This window comes from Sebastes fasciatus, chromosome 18 (assembly GCF_043250625.1).
Source record: "Sebastes fasciatus isolate fSebFas1 chromosome 18, fSebFas1.pri, whole genome shotgun sequence".
Lineage (NCBI taxonomy): Eukaryota > Metazoa > Chordata > Actinopteri > Perciformes > Sebastidae > Sebastes > Sebastes fasciatus.
This window is the reverse complement of record NC_133812.1, coordinates 24,417,595-24,437,085: the sequence shown is the minus strand read 5'-3', so window position 1 is coordinate 24,437,085 and position 19,491 is coordinate 24,417,595. Positions and strand designations below refer to the sequence as shown.

Below are 19,491 nucleotides of genomic sequence, written 5' to 3'. Positions count from 1 at the left end.
TTGTGAGCACGTTTGCATGCAGACGTTAGCTTTTATCTCAAAGCACCACACTGCCTGAGTGCAATCTCACACTAGCGCGGCTTGAAGGCTCGTATTCTTGTTTATTTCTGTCAGCACTATGCACATCTCTCTGCTCTATGTGTGATTTTTCCTTCAGATCTGGCTTGTGAGTGTTGTCTGAGTGTCGGGCTAACAGACTCATAGCAGTGAGCTTTCTGGTCACGCTGCCTTTTCCTCTGAGAGCCAGGTGACCTTAGTGACTGTCCCAGCTTTGTAGCCATGAGCCTGCCACCATTCACCAACAACAGACTGAGAGGATCACAGCAGGACACAGTCACTCATTCTCCTCCAGAGCCAGCCAGCTAGTCAGCTTCTTGACTCCTCCCCGTGTGTGGGAGAACACAGACGATCATTGTTGCAGCGTTCTGATATTTCCCCGAAAGATGAATTTCGCTGGCAGAGGAGCACTCGGCAGACCTCACTCCGTCTCGGTGTAGGTTTTCAAATCTCTCCTTAGTTACTGTCTGAGAGAGAGAGAGAGAGATGGACAGACATATAAGGAGGTAACAACTGTTTATTCATCAGCCCACACAGTCAATCCTCGGGCACGTCTTTGTGTACCACTGAGGCATATACAGCCTTGCAAGTTTTATTACCTTCACTGGAAGCAAGCACCGAGGCAGACGGTGATTACTGTGCGGCAGGAAGAGTGGAGAGTTGGAAAAGAACAAAATGGAAAAGATGAAGCAATCCAGACAGCATGCTAGTGCCCCTCCCAAGTGTCTCGATTGTATAGATAGCTTGAATTATAGATAATTTGAGCCAGCATTCTGTGTGAAGAGGTGATGAGTAACGGTTACATCATCAGTCATTAGTAGTGTTTTTGAAGGACCCAGAGAAGAAAGAATGGTACCACCTGATTGGCTTGGATTGGCTCTCTAGAGGCCAGAGTCCAGGCTTCACGTTACTGGTCTTTCTACTCTGTGGACTCCAGTGTCATTACGGCATCCCGATCCATAATTTTGTGCAAAGGATCCCAGTCAGGTACTCTCACTTCTGACTCATGATGTAAAAAGCATCAAAGTGAGGTTAACAACATGTGATGTGCTTTTATTCTTGACTGTATATAAGATTTCATCTCGTTGGCAACATTTCACCCGCAGAGCCGCCATGACGTTGGTGGTTTTTAGTGAAAAGATTCATAACAAGGAAGTTACATTTTAAGATGCAAACAATAGGCCTTACAATTACGCCAAACTCACACCAGAGCAGCGGTGAAGTCGGCCAACGGCAAGCTGCCATGAAAAGCTGCGGTGGCCAATCACGAGCTCAGCAAGCTGCAGCCATTTCATTCTGCGGCGAAGTGCGGCCAAACTAAAAGTTGGGAAAAGTTTAACTTTTAGCGGTGAGAGAGAACTCGCAGCCAATCAGTAAACAGATCCTGTGACTCCTGTGACATGTTGAACTATATTACAATAACTTCTTCCCGCCTGAAACACATGAGTACGCCTCCCAGCCTCAGAAAAATGTAATTATTGCGGCGAGCCACGCTCTGCCGCTGGCCTGGTGTGAATTCGCCGTTAGAAGCTGCAGAAAAAGGACTTGGGTAAGAAAGACATTCGCTGCACTTGTAGTGTAATTCAGAGCAAGTGGATCTGAGATGTCAAAACTCTGTTCTGCTCGCAGCGTCTCGGCCGTCAGCACAAACACGAAGGATGCTGCAGAACAAACATGGAGCCTGTCGTTGGACTCTGAACCGTGAACAGATTTCTCTCTGTATGAACACAGAGATTTGTGGGGTTGGCGCCCCGATGACCCGGCTGTCTCCAATTGGCATCATCCAGCATGAACTCCAACGTACACATTTTGTGGAATTTAATGTCTAATTGTTCCACTGTTGAGCAAACTTGTTACAACTTTTTGGGCCTGTATTCACAGTATTTGTTCATATTCATTTGCAGCATATCATGATGGCTACTCTTTAGATAGGTTCACACTACGAGATTTTCAAAGTCGTCAGATCGCTGTACTGTTCACACTACACTACTTGCTGTCTTGTAATCAGGAGTCTCGCCTCAGCTCCACCGATGATCCACCTCTTTGCCCATTTTTGGATTAGTTAGGAGTTAGGCTGTGTCGTCACTGCCAAGATGGCATCTGCCGGAGCCGCCCACTTTGAGCTTCACAACGGCTCTTCAGATACCTATGGGTGACGTCACGGAGACTACGTCCATATTTTATACAGTCTACGGTACCACTATACTCTCAGACTTCCTCACCCCGTCTGTGGCACTCAGCCATACTGAAGACAAATATATAGTGTACTTAGTATACTCTCATTTTTATAAAACAACAAATAAGGCAGCTGAGCTCTGTGGTTTTTAACAATCGTCACTCAAACTGGAGAACATAATGCATTTGTTGGGGACTATTTTCAGCTGCCAATTAATCCGCGTTTAGTCCACTGAGTATCAACGTCATCTAGACGGTATGTGGGATTGGCTCAAAATAAACTACAGTGTCCATGTTCATGGTAATGACGGAACATGCCACCCGGTGCAATGATGTGACTCATTGATTTGACAAAATTGGAGGTCTTTGTCATACAGGCTTTATCAGGCTTTGGCTACTTGTTAACAGGATCACTTAATTCATAGTTTCGGTCTTTTCATTGGATTTGTTAACACTAACAAAAACATAGAACACCACCAGTCTCATCCTTAAACGTAGAGAACAAAAGAAGATTTTAATATTTTTTCACTTGAGACGCAGAACCTTGGCCATTTCTTTCACCTCATATTCTTTAGTTTTTAACATTATAAAGTTTGTTTTTCTATTTTTTCTTTGCTTCCATGGGTTTATAAATCATTTGACATATTGCTCCAGCTGTTCGGTAATAGAGGTCTGATTGGATGCTGTTCAGAGGCTGCCGTGACATTTAACAGCATCTTGATTGTTGAATAAAAAAACCCTGCCTTGTGCTGGAGTCATATTTTCATCGGTGCTCCGTGTTGTTAAGGTCTTTCATTTTAACATAATTCATCTGACCCTAACTCAGAGACAATGATGTTGCCATGTAATTTAAGACAGCAGGACTTTTCAGGACCTCAAAGGTTCAGATTGTGAGTGGAACAGCATGTTAATTGGTACCAACCGTGTCATACTAGCTTGTTGTGAAGGAGGATGAATAACGCTCCAAACTTAAGCTGAATTTTGGCGAGGAAAAACTGTCATGGCCATTTTCAAAGGGGTCCCTTGACCTCTGACCTCAAGATATGTGAATGAAAATGGGTTCTATGGGTACCCACGAGTCTCCCCTTTACAGACATGCCCACTTTATGATAATCACATGCAGTTTTAGGCAAAAAAAAACATGCAGTTTTTTGCATGCAGTATAAATGTGTTATTTTTGCCTACTAAAAATGGTGTATTTCTGTTGTGTTATTTATACTTATGACTCTAAAATTAGATTAAAAATTGCAATATATCACAATATATTGAATTGTTACCCCTGTATCACCTGTATCCTGTATCACCTTGCCAATACACAGCTCTAATATACATATATATTCTCATCTGTTTAATGCCATCTCATTGATATCTTAGTGTTGCTTTAGAAAACTGTGCCATGATCAGTCCTGCAGGTTTAAGTTCGTCAGAGGTATTAATAGAACAAATGACGGGAATGGACTTTGTGTTGCGAGTTGTGTTGGTACTTGACCGTGTCCATCACTGCACGGCTATTTGGCTCCCTTAATGTCTACTGCTGCTTCCTTCCTGCTTGTGCTATAGCTATCATTACACAGGAGGGGGCTGGGAGTGGACGGGGGAGATGGTCTCCAATTTCAGCTCCGATTGAAATCTCTGAACGAGGTGCATCAGACTACGTAGCCGGCGCGCTGTCGTTTAGCCGTCACTTTGAGTCTCGATAGCCCCCCTTATTTCCGTTCTAAAAATGGTTAAAAGCAGTGCTCGTACGCTCGGTCCGTAACGGCAGACGTAGTGTCTGGAAATAACAACGGGCACATGGGGGGTGTTTTTTAGTGGAGGGAGGTAAAGAGCAGTGTGTGATTAAGACATCTGTTGGGTGTGATCTCTGGGATGAGATGCTGGACAGCCACATGTTCAGGGTGCTGAGAGACACTCAAGTACATATAAACCCCAATATAGTCTGAGTTAACTGTGCTGCAGACGGAGATACAGCACCTTGTGTTCAACCTCTATAAATGTTCCACAGTCTCATTATTGCCTTTGACTCTGAACTGTAGTTTTCTCTGAAAGTTTATAAACGTGAAGCTGTGCAGCGAGACAGAAGGGCTCAGCGAGGTGTAATCTCACATCTCTGCCGTTCTGTTACTAGCTGGAAAATGGGAGCGGTGTGTAGTGATTTCTTTCTTTGCACCGTCGTTACCACTCAGATACTCTCTCGTGTCGAGGGGTGTTAACCATGATCTTTTCTGTCTTTCGTAGGCTGCTTCCACAGACTGTCGGCTTGCTCTACGTCGGCAGCTATGACAGGCCCTTTGCGAAGATGAAGGTGAGAAAATAAATGTGTTTCTTTGTTGAATTCATCCTCGTGCCAAGAAGCCAAAGCCCCCCCCCCTCCCCCCCACCCCCCCATGTGCTCTTCCAGCTTCTCTTTAGTGTTGCACAAGATTTTAGGTTTGAAAGTATGCAGCTGAGTTCACGCTGCCAAGACTAAAGGGAATGCATTAGGTTGTTTCTTCATCTGTCGCTTTGTGACATGAAGAATTGTACCAGTTTCACTGCTGTTCTTTTATCTCAGTCAGGCTATTATCCTCTGTTTTATACATATCACATTTTATCAAGTTTAAGTAAGAAGCTTTCCTCCATAGTTAGCTGTTACATTCAGGACATGTACAATGCAACAACATGTTCACCACGCTGTTTCTGAGTTTATCTTTTTAACAGAAATACTTTTATCATTCATTAATTTCAGTCTGTCTTGAGCTGCCGTCAGTGACACTCAACACTTCCTGTTTCACGTTGGTCAATTGGTATGAGCTATTGAAATGATGCAAAGCTACAGAAGCTACCTTTCACTGAACATGTATAGATATAACAGTACGTACATGTTTGTTTACTAATTATTTACGCTAGATGACAGTGTAAACAATCAAGTGACAAAAAGTGCACAGATGGAGGGTTTCAGTCAAACTTTAAATTAAAACTGCCCAGATATCATTCTTCTCACGGGACTAGTATTACCTGGGGACGTCTAGTGATTTGTAATAATTGCGGAGGTCGTCTGGGATCTTAATCCTGTGCGAAAAATAAAAAATTCCATCGCAAATTACCTATCGTGTTTCACCAAAACACAGAGGTTATGTGATAATATATTGTGTTCTCCATTCCTTTGTTTCTTCCTTTTCCCGAGCCGAGAATAATGGAGGCCGCGTTGCAAATTATGATATTCATAATTATTCAAGTAAATTAACAGCATTTGCTCATCCCGTGCTAATGTGCCAGACGTGGGGGGGAGGGTCGACTGAAAAGTAATCTGCCTCTATTTTGATTATTTCCTTTCTAGCAAAATTTACATTCATTCGTTCCAGCTTCTCTATTGTGAGTTTAGTCAGACAAAACAAGCTATGTGATGGTGTTGCCTTGGCCTTTAGGGAGTTGAGAATAATATTTGTCTGTGATACACTCAACTGTCGAGAGAGTCAGCTGCATTAACATTGTAAGATTGATTTTAAGGCTTCTATGTGAATATACTGCGTTGTATTATACGGGATCACACATCATCAGACGACCTTTGACCTACAGTGAAACAGACTCAGTCAAGTGCGCTTCACAATAACAAGCGTCTCATCTCCATTAGGATATTATGTGAATGCACCAATCTGGGGTGGAGGACAGGTTGAGGAGCCACGTGATAGAATTTGTTCTATAATTTCTTTTTAGATGTCAATTTCTATAATGCTATTGCACTATACGGAAATACGCCACTTTGACTAAATGCCTCTTACGTATATGTGTAGGCCTTTCAATAGTCACAGTCATGCTTTAGAGGCGCAGTAAATGAGTGTTTTCTGTTCCCTCTGGTATTGTCGCTGCTGTGCCAGATTCCCATGTAGGAGCCCAGGGCTCTCTAACCGAACACGGTGAAGTCTCTGTTCGCCGCTCGCTCTCTAAGCTCCTCTCAGGGAGACAGAGCTGCAGCCCCGGGGTCATCTGCTGCTTTCATGTGGCTATCTGTTGTGAAATGTGTTTTTACAATCAGTCCAAGTGTGAATATGCTAAAAAATGGTAATTACATGCCGGAACAGGACATAGCGATTTTGTGGTGTGTGTGTGTTTGTTTGCAGCCTGCAATGCACCACCACAATGTAGTTCATCGCCTTGCTCCTGGGCATGTTAGTAATGTCAATGTGTCGATAAGATGTAATTTGGGGCACTTCCATTTTCCGGCTCATTCAAAGAAATCAAGCCATTTTTTTTCATAATCTTAATGAAAAACCTGTTTTATCGGCTCAATTCTTCCAATTTAGCTCCTGTTGGTACCTACGGGGAACGACTAAAATGAGTTTTGGAAGCGAGTTTTCATGATCAGCTCAGCCTCTCGAAAAGAGCAAATACTGTGAAAGACCAAGTGAAGACTATTTGTGTACCCGCTATATGTTTAGGAGTTTAACTATGAAAAACATGGCAGTAAGTATTTATGAATTAACGTATATTATAGATACAGTTGTAAACGTGTGTGATTATATTTCCATTGTATCTCCTTAGATCTTATTGTACGTTTTTTAATGGGAAAACAAATTTATGTTGTAACTGAAGCCCATTCTACCACCATAGACCGTATATAAGAAGACGTAGTCACCGTGACATCACTTATTGGTTTGTGAACTGTCGTTTTGAAGCTTTCAATTCGGCATTTTGGCTGTCAACATCTTGTTTTTTTTGCAACCAGAAGTGACACAAGAGGGTGGAGCTAAGTACAACTGAACGTTGAATAAGACATTTTTAGGCGACCAAAATGTTCCAATTAATTTTCACGAACCAAAAACACACTGTAAAAGGGTTAAAGTTGTAAGATGAACACACAGACAACTCAACCCCTAAATGGGACCATCCATCCATCCATCCATCTTCAACCGCTTATCCGGGATCGGGTCGCGGGGGCAACAGCTCCAGCAGGGGACCCCAAACTTCCCTTTCCCGGGCCACATTAACCAGCTCTGACTGGGGGATCCCGAGGCGTTCCCAGGCCAGAATAGAGATATAATCTCTCCACCTAGTCCTGGGTCTTCCCCGTGGTCTCCTCCCAGCTGGTCGTGCCTGGAACACCTCCCAAGGGAGGCGCCCAGGAGGCATCCGTGCTAGATGCCCGAACCACCTCAACTGGCTCCTTTCGACGCAAAGGAGCAAGGACTCTACTCCGAGTCCCTCACGGATGACTGAGCTTCTTACCCTATCTCTAAGGGAGACGCCAGCCACCCTCCTGAGGAAACCCATTTCGGCCGCTTGCACCCGCGACCTCGTTCTTTCGGTCATGACCCAACCCTCATGACCATAGGTGAGAGTAGGAACGAAGATTGAACGGTAGATCGAGAGCTTTGCCTTCCGGCTCAGCTCTCTTTTCGTCACAACGGTGCGGTAAATGGGACCATAATTTACTAAATGAACATCATGCTGTATTGAAGAAGACTTGAAACTAGTGATTGAGACCATAAACTCATGTTTACAATGTTCACTGAGGTAATAAATCAAGTGAGAAATAGGCTCATTTGTCCAAAGGTAGCAAAATCGTCGTCCGGCAACTAAGTGTAAAACCACAACTTGTCGTTTTTACTTTTCAGTTTTTGTACAGATTAAACAAACGAGATACAACGTGCTGATTATTTGAGCTTCAGAGGTGCTGGTAGGTGGATTTTGTTACCTTTGAACAGAGTCAGACTAGTCGTTTCCCCTCGTTTCAGGTCTTTCTGCTAAGCTAAGCTAACCAGCTGCTGGCTGTAGCTTCATATTTATCGTACAGACAATGAGAGTGGTATCGGTCTTTTCATCGAACTTGTTGAACGTTCGGAGTGCACTCACTTTCTGTTTTACCTCCAAATAAAGTGGTAGGTAATCGAATAAAATGTCAGCTTGTTTACAACATGTAAGATCGCTGTTATGAGCTATATCCTCCCCTTTCGAGATCTCAGTGACTACTTTGTTGAGTACAATGTTAACCGAAGTCGTGATAAATCTACTTTCTACTCTTCACTCCTTCTGGGTGTCGTTATTCCATTTCTAGAAAGTGTAGAACTCGCGTAAGAAGCCTGGTAGAAGTAATGGATATTGATTCCCCATTAAGGTTTAGTTCCACCGCTTCATGGAGTCGGCTCCCTGTACAGAACTATATATGTGACCTGCTGTGAGTACAGCTCATTAATCATAAATAATTTGAATGGTGCCTGACAGATCTAGTCACCAGAGACGGAGATAAGAGCAGCTCTCTGTCAAAGACCAGCCGCTTTGATGAAGCTGTGAGAGTTTGGCAGTGTGCACTTCACCTGCTGAGTGATGAAATGCCTTTGACTGTGTTTTTTTTTTTTTTTTTGTCCAACAAGGATTTCCTCAATTTGTGCGACTCCATATGCATCATTAAAGCCGGGGTAGGTAACACTGGAGAAACCAGTACGTCAGATTTTTATAATGATCCAACTGAAAAACCCAGCCCAGTGTTGCCAACTCTCTTCCAATGAAATGATCTAGCAGTAGAGATGTCACGAGAACCGATACTTCTGTACCAAGTCGGCGCCAAAATTCTGAAAACATGACGGTATTCATTTTTCTACAGTACTACAGGTATCATAGGTACCGTCAGGGCTTGAGACTAACGGCGTCCTGTCATACCGGGGATGATAGAAAATGTGTTTGGGAAGCAGTAAACTCACTATTTACGCGTCCAGACGCAACCTAATACAAATCTACAAATCTGTGTTGAAATTGGCAGCACGAAAGCTACTTAACGTTAGCCGTTAGCAGCCGGTTAGCAGCACATTCCTGCACAGAGCTACCAGCTAACGTTAACGGGAGGTACCATTGATTTACATTATGATGATTCAGGCTCTATTCAGTAAAAATGAGTATGAAATGAAGGTAAATTCTAACATGATCATGATGTGTTCAAATGTAATCTCGTAAAATTCAGTTTTTGGTGAGAAACTTAATAAATCCAGTTGTTTAGAGGAGATGTTTTCACAGCAATATAAAATAGATAATAGAGAGATAATTATGACCTGTTGAACTTCCTAACAAAAAACAGTATGCAAATGGTAATAAAGGAGTATTTGTTGAAGTACATTGGACCGTGGTATCAAATTGGTATTGAGAATTATGGAATTTCATTGGTACTGTTATCCACTACTGAATTTCTGGTATTGTGATTTCCCCAGCTAGCAGCGCTAGCTCCAAATGTCCCTAAATTTAGAGAGAAAGTTTCCAAGTCGGCAACACTGACAATCCGTCCCTTCAGGCCTCCCCCAAAATTATCATTATGAACATAAACATCTCATAAGGAACGTAAACAACAAACATGGCTATTTTTAGTACTCACAGCTGTTGAGCTAACAGCTTGTGGAAGACTCCGATGACGCGCGATGAGTGCACGGGTAGAGTGCGATCAGGCAGGTAGATAGATAGACAGGCGTTTTACAGTCCTACGACAGCCACACATACTACATTTTTTTGTCAGAGAATTTGATTTTTGATTGCTGTCAGGATGTAATGAGAATTTCAACAAATATAACAACAACAAAAAAAGGTTTCTAAAAGACATGACCGACCCTGGCTTTAAGTGAGAGTAGGAAGTATTTGTCTGTTTTAATCAACGGTAAAACTTTCTGATTGAAGTGTAATCAAAGCGTTTGAATAGACTTTGATTTTCTGTTAAATTTTAAGATATTTTTTTGCCCACAGTTTTTGTAAATTACATGAGATGTGGGATTAACAACCACGAATCCTGTCAGAATAATTGCACGCTCTTCCCACAGAAAACTCTCAATCAAGCTGCACAACAAAACAAACTAATCAGTTAAAAGTTTGGGAGGAAAAAACTCAATTATCTTTGTATTTAATTTCCTTTTAAACTGCCAAACCTGACAATGTACACCTGCATTCCCCAGATTTGCAGCTAATTACAGCTAATAGAACATAATGAGGTGAATATTCTAGCTTTACAATTCAATGTTTGCTGAGTCACTGACTTGAGTTGTGCATATTTTAGCAGGAGCTGATATTAACGGACAGAAGTCATCTAATGTATTCTGTTTGAAAGCATATTAAAGATTGAACATTAGTTTCGATACCGTCCGTCAGCCATATTGTTCCCTCTGAGGGAGTCATGTTCATACTTTTGCATCTTATATCCTCTCGCCACTTATATATTCTTTCATCCGGTTTTCTCGTTATTAAAATGGACCCGAGTGCTGCCGCGTGGCGGACCTGCGGGCCGGTTCTGATTAAGTCTAGAATGAAACAAAGCAGCTACGCAAGGAAATTACAAACTTTGAATCTTCGCTCATCCATGTCGTCATCTCTAGAACAGTCCTGTAATAAACTGTAGCACAAAGTACCGGCACAGCAGATCCCCACAGATCTCAGTATTTGTTACGGTAGACTGTCTTTGTTGTTGTGCACCGACTAGTAAAAGGTCATATACTTCAAGTAGTCTGTTGTTTGTTTGCTTTCGTTGCCAGTTTCTGCTTCACTTTGTCCTGATGGTTAATGTGGTGGAACTGCTTTTAAATTAATATGTTGATTCCAGGAAGTGACTTATTGTTTTTAAGGACATGAGCCTGTGGCTGCGTCCAAAATACTACGCACTACATACCCAGTATGTGTACTGCTATCTTTCAACATACTTTTGTGTGAGTAAACAGTTGTCTGTATCTTTCCGGACGCACTGAGCAGTAATTTATGTCATCACTTTCTGAGAGCTTCCTTGCCGATTGTAGACATGTGACCAAACGATGATTTGTAAGAATCCAAGTCTGAAGTAATTTTTAAAATATCAGGGCTGTCAAAGTTAATGCGATAACACGTTAACGCAAATTTGTACTAACGCCACTAATTTCTTCAACGCATTAACGCAAGTAGCGAACTCAGTTTTAAAGCTAGAGTGAAGGAGAGGAGGTTAAATAACGCTCCAAACTTATGCTAAATTTTGGCGAGGAAAAACCGTCATGGCCATTTTCAAAGGGGTCCCTTGACCTCTGACCTCCAGATATGTGAATGAAAATGGGTTCTATGGGTACCCACGAGTCTCCCCTTTACAGACATGCCCACTTTATGATAATCACATGCAGTTTGGGGCAAGTCATAGTCAAGTCAGCACACTGACACACTGACAGCTGTTAAGTGTAGACTATCCTTTAAAATGATTATACTCGAGATTAGTTTCTTTCTTTTCTCTTCAGTTCAAGTGTTGGCAGCGGTTCAACACAATAAAGATGAAGTCACGACTGTAATTATAGACTGCAGCTTTTTTGTTTCAAGTTCATTGTCATTCCTCTCCTTACAGGTTATGCAAAAAGCAGGAGCGAAATATAGTGCCCCCGGGGCCATAGTGCAATACATAAAAACAGGGAATTAAAACAAAACAGTGAAAGCAAGCGAAGGACAATAGAACATTTTTGTATTTCTTATATATTTATACATATATTCATCCAAACAAGCCGTTGTAACAAGTGAAGGACACACAAGTAGCAGGCATTCAACTTAGAAATCACACAATACTGCTTTTCATTCTTGTTAGTATTGTTTGTATTTTCTAAATCAGAAACAAGTGGTGGAATATAAATGCAGAAAGACATGTCTGTTATGTCTGTAGTGCAACACTGGCTGCTAAAGAGTTGGACTGCCAAAGTCCCTGATAACTGGTGGCACACGTGTGCTGCCATAATGAGACAGATTTGGACGGATTAAGCACCAAGTGGTGCTGGAGAATGGCAGCCAACATGTCACCCTTCACCAGCAGGAAGAGATCCCAGTCTGCAGCCGAGCGTCCTGCCTGCCTGTACTGCCCTTCCCAGTTCTCTGGCAGCTCGCTGCGTCGGGCTTTAGGAAAGCTTTGTGAGTCTGTCGCTCCTTTAGATCGTCTGTTCTTCCACACATACATACATTTACAGTTAGGTTTATTGATGTGCTGCTTGTCTTCAAACTGGGATCAAAGAAAAAATGTTGTAGAGATAAATTAGAATTTTGAAACGATGACAATTACTAATTAGGCATTTACATGATTCAAGGTTGTTATCTGAAATCCAATAACAAGTGTATTCCTCCCTCACACTCTTTCTTTGCTTCCTGTGTGATTCCGACCCCCCGCTGTGAGCCCAGATGCCCCACACTCCAGGATCACACGAGCACTTACTTTGTATTTTAGCGTCTTGCCAAACACCGGCGTTTTCCTGGCAGCGATGGTCACTGTCTGACCTTGAAGGTCACGCTGAACCCTGGAGGTCAGCCTCTTTGTGTCTCTCAAGTCTCGACACAACATCTCAGTACAATAAATGTCACAGCGAGGTCAAGGTGAACGGAGCGCTTCATAATGATTCATGTCACCGTACCAAACCGCTTGATTATTTCAGCTGCACGTTTCGCTTCACCGGCATCGTTAGGATTTTTGCATCTTCCAGGCCTTGAGAATCCTCCCAGTTCCCTCGACAAATAAACAACAGATGCTCAAATGTCTTCTTTGACTCACACTTGATCTTCAGCGCCGTGTGCCATTTTCATATACTTGGGCTATGTTACTGTGTGCTCAGTGCGTAGAGTTGATTTTGTTTTCAAAGCAGAGAATGTGATGTAATAAGTCAGTGATCCTGTGTAGCTCAGTAGGAGGAGCAGGAACTGTTGCACTGCTTTGTTGAGGGCTTCATCATAGAGATACAGACACACTGTGTGAATATCTGTCTGTATTTATGTAAAAATACACCAGTGTTAGCTAGGGGGGGTATGAATCTCTAGGCACCTCACCATTCCATTATGAGGGCTGTGATGTGATTATAAAACGACTATTGATGCATCAATTGTTTTGATTTCTATACATGATTTACTTTTTTCTCATTGTGACCATTTATTACTTTTGAAACTAGCGTATTTGTAATGATCCTTAATTAAAATAAACAGATTGCTTAGCCTGGCTTAGAACGTAAACACGACGCACGTTTACGTCTGTTAACTCCAGAGGGTCGGACTCATTCTTCCTTCTGCACAGAACCGTGCATTTTAAAATCCTTCTGCATACTTATCACAGTATCATCCACCGTGCTCAATGGAACCTCGCCATGTCTCAACCCAAGCATGTGAATTGAATATCTTAGAGTTTTTGAAACGTTGGTGAAACAAAACAGGCAATTTGAAGTTGTAGCCGCAACAAAGAGAGATGAATCATTAAAGGAACAGTGTGTAGCATGTCGGGGGATTTTATTAGCAGAAATGGAATATAATATTCATTTTCATTAGTGTTTAATCACCTGAAACTAACAATCGTTGTGTTTTCGTTAGCTTAGAATGAGCCGTTTATATCTACATAGTGAGTGGGTCCTCTTCACGGAGTCCGCCGTGTTTCTACGGTAGCTCAGAACGGACAAACCAAACACTGGCTCTAGAGAGAATCTTTCGCGTTTTTACGTTACCTGAAGGCCACCGTAGTTCTCCGACACGCTTGTGAAACTGCTGTAACGTGAGCCGCAGAGTGTAAAACCGTGGTACTGCAGTTTTGGAAAGGGAAGAGTGAGCGGTTGGTTGCAATCTGCAACCACACCACGAGATGCAACCAAATCCTACACACTGTCCCTTTAATGAAAACAACTGTTAGTTGTAGTCCTAATATTGCTCAGTTTAGTCACCAACAACATGATTTTTGATCCCTCAAAGGGTAACAGGTTTGTTTGTTGCCAATTTAAAGGATACCAGCGTAATGTTGGATTTTTTCCCTCTCACCATTAAGAGAGGTGAAACCAGCAAACTGCTGCTGCCTGAATCAACATAATTTATGAGCTAAAAAATTGTGATATATATTTTCCTAACTTCATTTTTTAACACCACAGTCATTGTGTGTGCATCTAAACGTTGCCGTCCAACGCCAGCTGAAGCTTCGTTCTCCCTCTTAACTGCGACTAAAAGTATCAAATGGTAAGTAGTAACAGCTAAAGTGAAGATAATAATAATTAGCAGCATATTCTTATCATGTTTTGGAAAAACTGCAGCTACTGGTGCCAATCATTGTGAGCTGTTGGCATTCATCACTGCAGCAGCATGTCTCTCTGAAAATGTCTCTCCAAATACATTAGAGGGGTTTATCATTCACACGGGGAATGGTGGCAGCAAGAAGGAAATAAAATGACACTGGTGTCTCAGTCACTTTGTGTTGTAAAAGTACAAACCATCTGCGTCCTTTCATCTCTGTCCTCACAGGCCACTAAGGAGCTGAAAATGTACGACAACAAGATCATCGAGTGCACCTTCGCTAATAGCACCTGGGTGTTCATGAGGCAGCGGGTGGACAAGAGCTTCCCAAACTCCTACGAGACGGCGATGGGTGAGACTTTGTCCTTTTCTGTCTCACAGTTATTAATATCTCACTGTCTCCTCTGTCTGAGGCAAATAACAACCAGCCAGCCTGCGATTAATGGCTCTTTTTATCTGTGTTTCACATCGGCCTCCTGTCGGAGTTTGATTTGTTTTTTTCTGTGTGGGTTTGTAGGAGCAGATGTTGTATTGTGTACTTTGCATTTGCAGATAGTGTGACCTTGTATTTGGTGCCCCTAATGCTCTTTTCAGTGAGATGTTTTTGTTCATCTCTTTACTTTGTGTAGAGAAAAACACATTTGCTGTAAAATCAAGAATTACAACATTTTAAAGCTGAACTCATCAATGTTTTTATATGAACAATGTGTATGTGAAAGGGGTCACTCATGATAACATACCCAAAGATAATTATCACCTGACTGCAGTTCCCCTCAGCTTTACTGAGCGTTTTAGCATCTTTCAGCTCATTGTTTTGGTTTTACAATGCTCTCAAAACCAGAGGCCTTTCTCAGTTCCCAGTTTGTACATCCTCGATTCCTTTCCTCGCTTCCTCTCCTCGCATCTTAGTCCCACCCACAGGAGATGCGAGCGAAGGAGGCGAGGAAAAGTCAATGAAATATGACTTGAAAAGTTTGATCGCGCATTTGATCATCTTAAATAACTACAACTTATGAATACAAAAGTAACAGTTGGATTAGTAGAGTCCAGAACTGGTTTGAGATTATTCCAGCCATGTGTCACGCCTCTTTTATACGTCACGGGGTGCCGAAAAGATTACCGCATCACCAGTATATCCTCACTTGAAGCTCCTTTGGCAAGCCTCCTCGATCCAAACTCCTTGAGATGCATTTTAGGAATTGGGATGTCCTTCAAGATCGAGTGCTAAGATCAATTTCTGGGTCACAAGCCCAAGAGGCGAGGAGAAATGAAAAGAGCGCCTGGTTTCTAGAAAAAGCTCTGATAAACCAACAGTAAACAACCTGCTCGGCACCAAACAGCAGACAGAAAAGCTAGCGACTAGCCGGTGAACACAGTGGAGCATTTAACAGCTAAAGAGACAGATGTTGCCCTCAGGAGCTGGTGGAGACCAAAACGGAGCTAAAACAGGAGTGAATATTGGAGATTTTTGTAAAAGTTGTTTTATAATGTTAATATACTGGTAATAGTTTTTAATCTTTTAAAGATAATGCTCTTCAACTTATGTAGTAGCTGAGCTGTATTTCATCTTAAAGTCATTTAAGTTTCACAGTTCAGTAAAACAGTGATTAACTCGGATTTGAGTACTGAACGAAACCGTTTACCTCAAAATGGTGCTCCATATGAAAATTGCACAGCTATAAAGCTATAACAGCCTCTTGAAGGACCAGATGGAGGAAAAACAAAGCGAGAGCAAGACCGAGAGAGAATGCAGAAATAATAGTTTACCACAGTAATAAACCTTATTTGTGTGTAGCACTTATCTAAATGCTGACGTTACAGTGCCGTACAAGGTGGCACATAAAAGTACAAATTGAAGCAATAAAAACGAAGAAGCACAGGCGAGAGGAAATACATTTAAAGAATGAATTGAATTGATATAAAAGATTAGATAGAAGGATGGAAGGAAATAGAAAACATTGTTCTGAATTATTGAGCTTTAGATCCTCGGGCAGGCTGTTTAGAGACCGGGTGGCAAAAAAGAGCCTTTTATCTAAAATCCAGACAGATAGCACAGCATTTCTCCTCAAGCTGATAACAACACTGAAACTAGTACACGCTCATTTACGGGTTGTTGGAATGTTACGAGTGGCTGTTACCTTAGTTACCTTAGATACCGTTGCTATGCCTGTCAAGCTGTGCATTCTAGAATGTATGCATAACGTTGACTGTTAGTTACATTTAGTTTATTAGATTCCAGGGGTGGCTGCGTGAGATTGTTGCAGACTCCAAACATTTCCAATAACTCCAGAGCGTTGTCAAGTCCAAAAGTCAAAATGTATTGATAAAAAAGATAGATGTAATCATTTCCAAAATCCACTATCTAACGAAATATTCTGCTTCAATCCATATTTGTTGGCGTTTAGCCTTTCAAGAACAACATTTTCACTGCGGTCAAAAAACTGTTTTCTCTCCTGCTTGCAGACACAAAGCGAGGCACACACTTATATTAAAGGTCCCATATTGTAAAAAGTGATATTTTCATGAATTTTATATTATAAAGCAGGTTTAAGTGCTTTATAAATATTGTTAAACTATCAAAACGCTCAATATACGGAGAAATACACACAGCCTGTATTCAGAAATTGTGCGTTTGAAACAAGCCGTTATAGGATTTCTGTCCATTTGTGATGTCACAAATCTACAATATTTAGATCATTACATGGTTTTAAACGTAAACATTCTAAATGTGTCCCCGTTTATTTCCTGTTGCAGTGTATGTAAATAACATCAGCATGGACCCAAGCTGTTGCCTAGCAACGTAATTCTGTTGCAATTCCGTTGAAATGCACTAAGACGGAGCGTTTCAGGTAAATAGGTTTTATTCAGGCCGACAGTATGAGGAAAATAAAGGCTTTTTTTAACACTACAGCATGTAAACATGTTCTAGTAGAAACACAAAATACAAGTATGAACCTAAAAAATTAGCACGATATGGGACCTTTAACAGTGACCTAAAAGACCGTTTGGGTGTGAACGAAAGGCCAAAACACTATGTTTACAAAAATACCCGTGTACGTGTGGACAAGGCCCTAATTCATGAGACATCAGTGTGGACATTTAGCTAAAATTGACCTATGTAGTTGAACAGAACGCTGGTTACAGTAACCTAATTAAGGGGCAAATGCCAAGCTCACTGAAAACGACAGCGGCTGAATTGAAATGATCTTAATTTTTCTTTGTTGTAGTGGTTGTGACGTCATGTCCTGTCTTTTAATTAACCAAACAGCAGTTTCAATAACTGCAAAGATCAAAAACTACATTCATTTTTACTAGCTATTGCTGTGATCTGGTGTAGCAAACAGACAATTATGTATTTATTTTGGGTTGTTTTTTTTGCCTGTGCTGAAATAAACAAAATATAAATTGACTGAGTTCCAGGAGTCTGTGACCATCTCTGTAGTAACTTCCTCCTCCTGTGTTTTGTCGTTTCTCTGCGCAGCTGTGTGTAAAAGCATCCAGGAGCCCGTCACTAAGGCAATCCTCCTGGAGTACGTGGACCGCCACTCTCAAGCAGTCCAAACCCAGAACCGGAAACACCCACCAGACCCAGACGCTGAGCTAATGCCCCCTCCTCCTCCAAAGAGACCCAACCGGGCCATCCCATAGCCCACCGCTGGACTCTCCGGACTGCTCTACAGTCACAGTGTACATCTACATCACCAGCCTCATCAACTCCCCCCCCCCACCCTTCAGAAAACAGACATTTCAAGGCTTTCTTACCCTCGGCACACTCGCTTTATCAGCCTGTACATGCAAGGACTTCAGAAACCTTTGATTGACTGCCTCAGCGTCATTAATTTACCTTGTAGACTTCTTTGTAGCTTTAATTGCTGGTGTTCTTATTAAAATTGAAAACATGATGCTTAGTTTTTTTTTTTTTTTTCCTATTTATCTTTTTTAAAGTCTGAGCTATTTATCAACAGGGACATTGTTACGGCTACAAATGAAACACCTGACAATGCACACCTTGTTTATGTTTCCTTATTTGTACTGAAGGACGAGTAAATATCATCAACGCTCCGTCTGCTGTCTGAATGTATTTAAATCAAACTTCAGAAAACAGTTTGCAGCGTCCGAGATCTCATTTAGATTGACACAACGCTGCATGTGTTTTGACCTCAATTAACAGAATAATGGTCAAACTGTTTTCATAACTAAACAGATAAGGTCTCAGCTCTGTGTTTCATAAGATGTTGTCCAAAGGAAGCCCATCTGTGTGGTCTTTTTGTTTTAAAGGCCACGAGGGTGGGCGGAGAGATGACAACATGATTACATAGTCTCGACAAACTAAACTACAAAGGAGTTGAAACAGTGAGATCAAGCTACAGATGGGTGACGAACCAACATAAACCTACATCAAGTTTCTTTTAGTAAGGTGGATAGTTTTAGTGCTCTGAACTCTACTGGAGAGAGAGAGAGCTATCTAATAAGTCTGACAAAAAGGTGTTAAACTGGGTTGAGATCTGGTGGTGAAGCTTGATTGAACCATTCAGTGACCCCTTGTGCTCTTCGTAGAAATGTTTCGTCACAGGATAGTCGTCGATCTTGCCATCTTGATACTTCTCAGCATGTTTATACTGTACAAGTCACAGTGAATATGGAGACTGATAATCAGAATTTCATTTTACTTCATTCATTGTGTTCATGTATGTTAAAAATGCAGATTTTACTGACTGACAACTCGTGCAGCTGCGTCAAGTTGGCCGGTTAGCTGGCTATTTAGAAAGATGACGTCCCCATTCTTAATCCCGCCTATAAAGCTTTGATTGGTCATTAGTACTTTCAAACAGAACAGGAATATTCCGCAGCAACTTTTTTTCGGAATGATGAATGAACGAAATTAAGGATTTTTCTGAGTTTTCACACCGTGAATATAATTTTCGTAAATGTAAATCAGCTTTTATTGACACACGACACACAATGAAATGTAGTCTCTGCAGTAGGAGCAGTGGGCAGCTACTGTAGAGCCCCCCGGGGAACAGTTTAGGGGTCTGGTCCTTTGCTCGGACATCAAGTGTACTCTCAATTGAACTCCGCAATGCAGCCTCCACATTATTCTGACATTTTTAACGGTTTATTGAATAACTTTTGTGCAGAGAAGATAACTGAGAGATTGTTTACCGTAACCAGCTGCCTAATAACACGGCAACATATTTTGACATCAATTTACATGCAGAACAGATTTTACTATATGATAGTATGTATTATTTTGATTAAATACAGGCAAATATACTTAAAGGAACA

General features: G+C 41.6%; 1 protein-coding gene across 3 annotated transcripts in view; it reads left to right on the top strand.

Annotated features, from left to right (window-relative positions):
- The window catches only part of rngtt (RNA guanylyltransferase and 5'-phosphatase), a 114,059-nt gene extending 95,952 nt beyond the window's left edge, over positions 1 to 18,107 (top strand). For 2 of the 3 annotated variants that reach the window (XM_074615775.1, XM_074615773.1), the window contains 3 exons: positions 4,471 to 4,537; positions 14,434 to 14,557; positions 17,687 to 18,107. In XM_074615775.1, the coding sequence (XP_074471876.1) occupies positions 4,471 to 4,537; positions 14,434 to 14,557; positions 17,687 to 17,853 (358 nt within the window). In that variant the 3' untranslated portion in view covers positions 17,854 to 18,107. Of the gene's footprint in view, positions 1 to 4,470; positions 4,538 to 14,066; positions 14,152 to 14,433; positions 14,558 to 17,686 lie in introns of those variants that run through there. The other variant, XM_074615776.1, reaches the window with a different exon arrangement.
- Positions 18,108 to 19,491: the final 1,384 nt, after the last annotated feature.